The following is a 4,396-nucleotide window of genomic DNA, read 5'->3' as shown; positions in this document are numbered from 1 at the left end:
CCAGACCACAACCCAACCACAACCACACCCGCACCACAACCACACCCTCCAGACCCTAACCACACCCTCCAGACCACAACCCAACCACAACCACACCCGCACCACAACCACACCCTCCAGACCACAACAACACCCTCCAGACCACAACCCAACCACAACCACACCCTCCAGACCACAACCCTACCACACCACAACCACACCCTCCAGACTACAACCCAACCACACACTCCAGACCACACCACAACCACACCCTCCAGACCACAACCACACCCCAACCACAACCACACCCTCCAGACCACACCCCAATCAGAACCACACCCAAACAACAACCGCAATGTATATATCAGGCATGTATATAAAACAAATAATGATTAAACCAGATGATGTAGCCTATACGTGTGTACCCCTTTAAGGACCCAGGGAAGCAGGTTTTAATGATGGTGAATACAGAACCTGCTTTCTAAACTTTAATACTGACCCCAGTTGGTCTTCTACCCAGACACAAACATTACAATTATTGTTAAAAAAGTTTAAAAAAAATTTCCTCATGAAATTAACATGCCAGTTTAGACGCAACAAAAGCAGCACAGTCAGTCAGAACAATCAGCCATTTTAAAGTGGTCAGACGATCACCCATCAGATGCATCCCTCCTAAAGGGACAACCTAAAGTGGATTCGGAAAGTAATTAGACCCCTTCACTTTTTCCACATTTTGTTATGTTACAGCCTTATTCTAAAATGAATTAAATTCATTTTTTCCCTCATCAATCTACACACAATACCCAATAATGACAAAGCCAAAACAGGTTTTTAGAAATGTTTGCTAATTTATTAAAAATAAAAAACTGAAATAACATTTACATAAGTATTCAGACCCTTTACTCAGTTCTTTGTTGAAGCACCTTTGGCAGCGATTACAGATTAACACTTCTTGGGTATGATGTTACAAGCTTGGCACACCTGTATTTGGGGAGTTTCTTCTCTGCAGATCCTCTCAAGCTCTGTCAGGTTGGATGGGGAGCGTCGGTGCACAGCTATTTTCAGGTCTCTCCAGAGATGTTCGATCGGGTTCAAGTCCAGGCTCTGGCTGGTCCACTCAAGGACATTCAGAGACTTGTCCCGAGTTGTCGCCTCAGTCTGAGGTCCTGAGCACTCTGGAGCAGGTTTTCATCAAGGATCTCTATCTGTACTTTGCTCCATTCATCTTTCCCTCGATCCTGACGAGTCTCCCAGTCAGCTGAAAAACATCCCTACAGCATGATGCTGCCACCACCATGCTTCCATGGTATTGGCCAGGTGATGAGTGGTGCCTGGTTTCCTCCAGACATGATGTTTGGCATTCAGGCCAAAGAGTTCAATTTTGCCTTCATCAGACCAGAGAATCTTGTTTCTCATGGTCTGAGAGTCCTTTAGGTGCCTTCGACCTCATGGCCTGGTTTTTGCTCTGACATGCACTGTCAACTGTAGGACCTTATATAGACAGGTGTGTGCCATTCCAAATCATGACCAATTCATTGAATTTACCACAGGTGGACTCCAATCAAGTCGTAGAAACATCTCAAGGATGATCAATGGAAACAGGATGCACCTCAGCTCAATTTCGAGTGTCATAGCAAAGGGTCTGAATACTTATGTAAATGTGATATCAGTTTTTTTTGTTTTTAATAAATTAGCAAAAATTTCTAAAAAACAGTTTTGGCTTTGTCATTATGGGGTATTGTGTGTAGATTGATGAGGGAAAAAAATAATTTAATCAATTTTAGAATAAGGCTGTAACAAAATGTGGAAAAAGTGAAGGGGTCTGAATACTTTTCGAATGCACTGTATATTCATACTACAGTATACAGTATGTACTATGGTACTACAGTGAAGATAGTACAGTAATTATATTGCATAATAGCATAGCCTGCTAGCGTATTAGCAGGTTAGCCTGCCAGAGTATTAGCAGGTTAGCAGATTAGCCTGCTAGCGTATTAGCAGATTAGCCTGCCATGTTAGCAACTTGCTCCCTCCAGCAGAGAGACTGAACCAGTTCATACCAGCGTCATTCAGCAGCTAGTATTCCTCCAGACCCGCCTAACCCTAACTAGCCCTAACTCACCCGAACTCACCCTAACCATAGTACACAGCACCCCTAATTAACCCTAACTGACCTAAATGGGGGTTATTTGTGGTTCAAGATGGAGATTGTGTGTGGTTGTAGATGAGGTTGTGAGGTTGTAGATGAGGTTGTGAGGTTGTAGATGAGGTTGTGTGGTTGTAGATGAGGTTGTGAGGTTGTAGATGAGGTTGTGTGGTTGTAGGTGAGGTTGTGAGGTTGTAGATGAGGTTGTGTGGTTGTAGATGAGGTTGTGTGGTTGTAGATGAGGTTGTGAGGTTGTAGATGAGGTTGTGTGGTTGTAGGTGAGGTTGTGAGGTTGTAGATGAGGTTGTGTGGTTGTAGATGAGGTTGTGAGGTTGTAGATGAGGTTGTGTGGTTGTAGATGAGGCTGTGAGGTTGTAGTTGTAGATGAGGTTGTGAGGTTGTAGATGAGGTAATGTAGTTAAAGTGGTGTCACAAGCTTTAAGGGTTTCAGCCAGAATCATTTATTCATGCTCTCGCAAACTCAGCACTGAAGAGGAAGGCAATTTGGAGGCTCTCCACACACACACACAGACACACACACACACAGACACACACACACACACACAGACACAGACACACACACACACCCACGGCCAACTGTGAACACTCTGGAATCAAGATTACAGCTGGTGACAAAGACTCTAAACACACACACACGCACACGCACACGCACACGCACAGGCACACACATAGCTAATCCTAAACTAGAACACACACTGTCTGTGCTGAAACTTTACAAATGAACACGACATGCACCCTGCAAGCCCCTCCCTCCTGAGCTACCCAATCACATACAAGGTTACCCTACAGGACTCCCAGCATGCTCTCTGAGACCTACAGGACTCCCAGCATGCTCTCTGAGGCCGACAGGACTCCCAGCATGCTCTCTGAGACCTGCGTCTCTACTGTGGTGTTCAAAGCTTGTTCACCTCTGCTCAGATCAGCTCACCTCAGTAAGATAAGATGAGGTGAGTTAAGGTGAGGTACCCCCCCCCCACCCCCCAACCCCACCACCCAGCCTCTCACCCCACATCACCCCCACCCCATCCCCTCACCCCGCCACCCCCCGCCCTCACTCCACCCCCCCCACCCCATCCCGGCTGACTTAGTTCAGCTAGCTTGCCTCCCTATCCCCCTACGTGGGTGGATCTGTTCTAGTGGCTGGTTATCTTCCCCTGGCCTAGTTTCCTGGTGAATGGAGGCTGTTCTGTCCTGAATAATGCAGGTCATTATCATAAACACACACCAGTTTGGTCTTCACCGCCACCTACTGGCCAGAACTCTCTGTTACTGTGGCAACCAGGGGCCGACATCCTTACTGAGCTCACACACACACACACACACACACAAACACACACACGGCTAGGAGCTAACACACACACAGAGGTAGCTGGATGCAGACATCAGTGCATTCCAGCCAAGCTTCCAAATCTATTTGACTGATTTCTCTCTGCTTCCTACATCACATGACGTGTGATCTGTCAACTGCACCATGTGATGAGTCCCGTCTGGATAGCAAGCTAGCTGTATAACACACGCAACACGTGTGTGTGTGCGTGTGTGTGTGTGTGTGTGTGTGTTGCAGTCCCAATAGAACTCCCAAGCTGACACAGACAACCAATAAAACTGTGGTAAAACCAGCTGTAACCAATCAGACAGCAGACAGAGTGTGGTTACCGTACCTCATCTTCAGGTTGCCGGGCAGCGGCTGCCCATCGTAGACGGAGACGATGTCGAAGTCCTCCTCCAGGGCGAAGGCGGCGAAGCTCAGCTGGATGCGGTTCCTCTCACCCGTCAGGAGCAGCCAGGTGCAGTTGGCGTAGTTAGGGTAACCATGGGGATAGCCTGGGCTCTCGATGGTGCCATTCAGTCCTTGGACCAGTCCACCACACTGACCTGCACACACACACACACACGTCAGGTATAACACACACACACACACACACACACACACACACACACACACACACACACACACGTCAGGTATAACACACACACACACACACGTCAGGTATAACACACACAGACACACACGTCAGGTATAACACACACACACACACACACGTCAGGTATAACACACACACGCACGCACACACACGCACACACACGTCATGTATAACACACACACACACACACGTCATGTATAACACACACACACACACACATCAGGTATAACACACACACACACACACAAACACACACGTCAGGTATAACACACACACGCACGCACACACACGCACACACACGTCATGTATAACACACACACACACA

At 47.3% G+C, this 4,396-nt stretch overlaps 1 protein-coding gene across 1 annotated transcript in view; it reads right to left on the bottom strand.

Annotated features, from left to right (window-relative positions):
• Positions 1 to 3,827, bottom strand: part of LOC310805694 (CUB and sushi domain-containing protein 1-like) — a 158,155-nt gene extending 154,328 nt beyond the window's left edge. Inside the window, exon 1 of the mRNA XM_083671494.1 lies at positions 3,808 to 3,827. Within this exon, the coding sequence (XP_083527620.1) occupies positions 3,808 to 3,812 (5 nt within the window). The 5' untranslated portion in view covers positions 3,813 to 3,827. The remainder of the gene's footprint in view (positions 1 to 3,807) is intronic.
• Positions 3,828 to 4,396: the final 569 nt, after the last annotated feature.

The sequence above is a fragment of the Argentina silus genome (assembly GCF_951799395.1).
Source record: "Argentina silus genome assembly, chromosome: 6".
Classification (NCBI taxonomy): Eukaryota; Metazoa; Chordata; class Actinopteri; order Argentiniformes; family Argentinidae; genus Argentina; species Argentina silus.
This window is presented reverse-complemented; position numbering and strand designations above follow the sequence as displayed.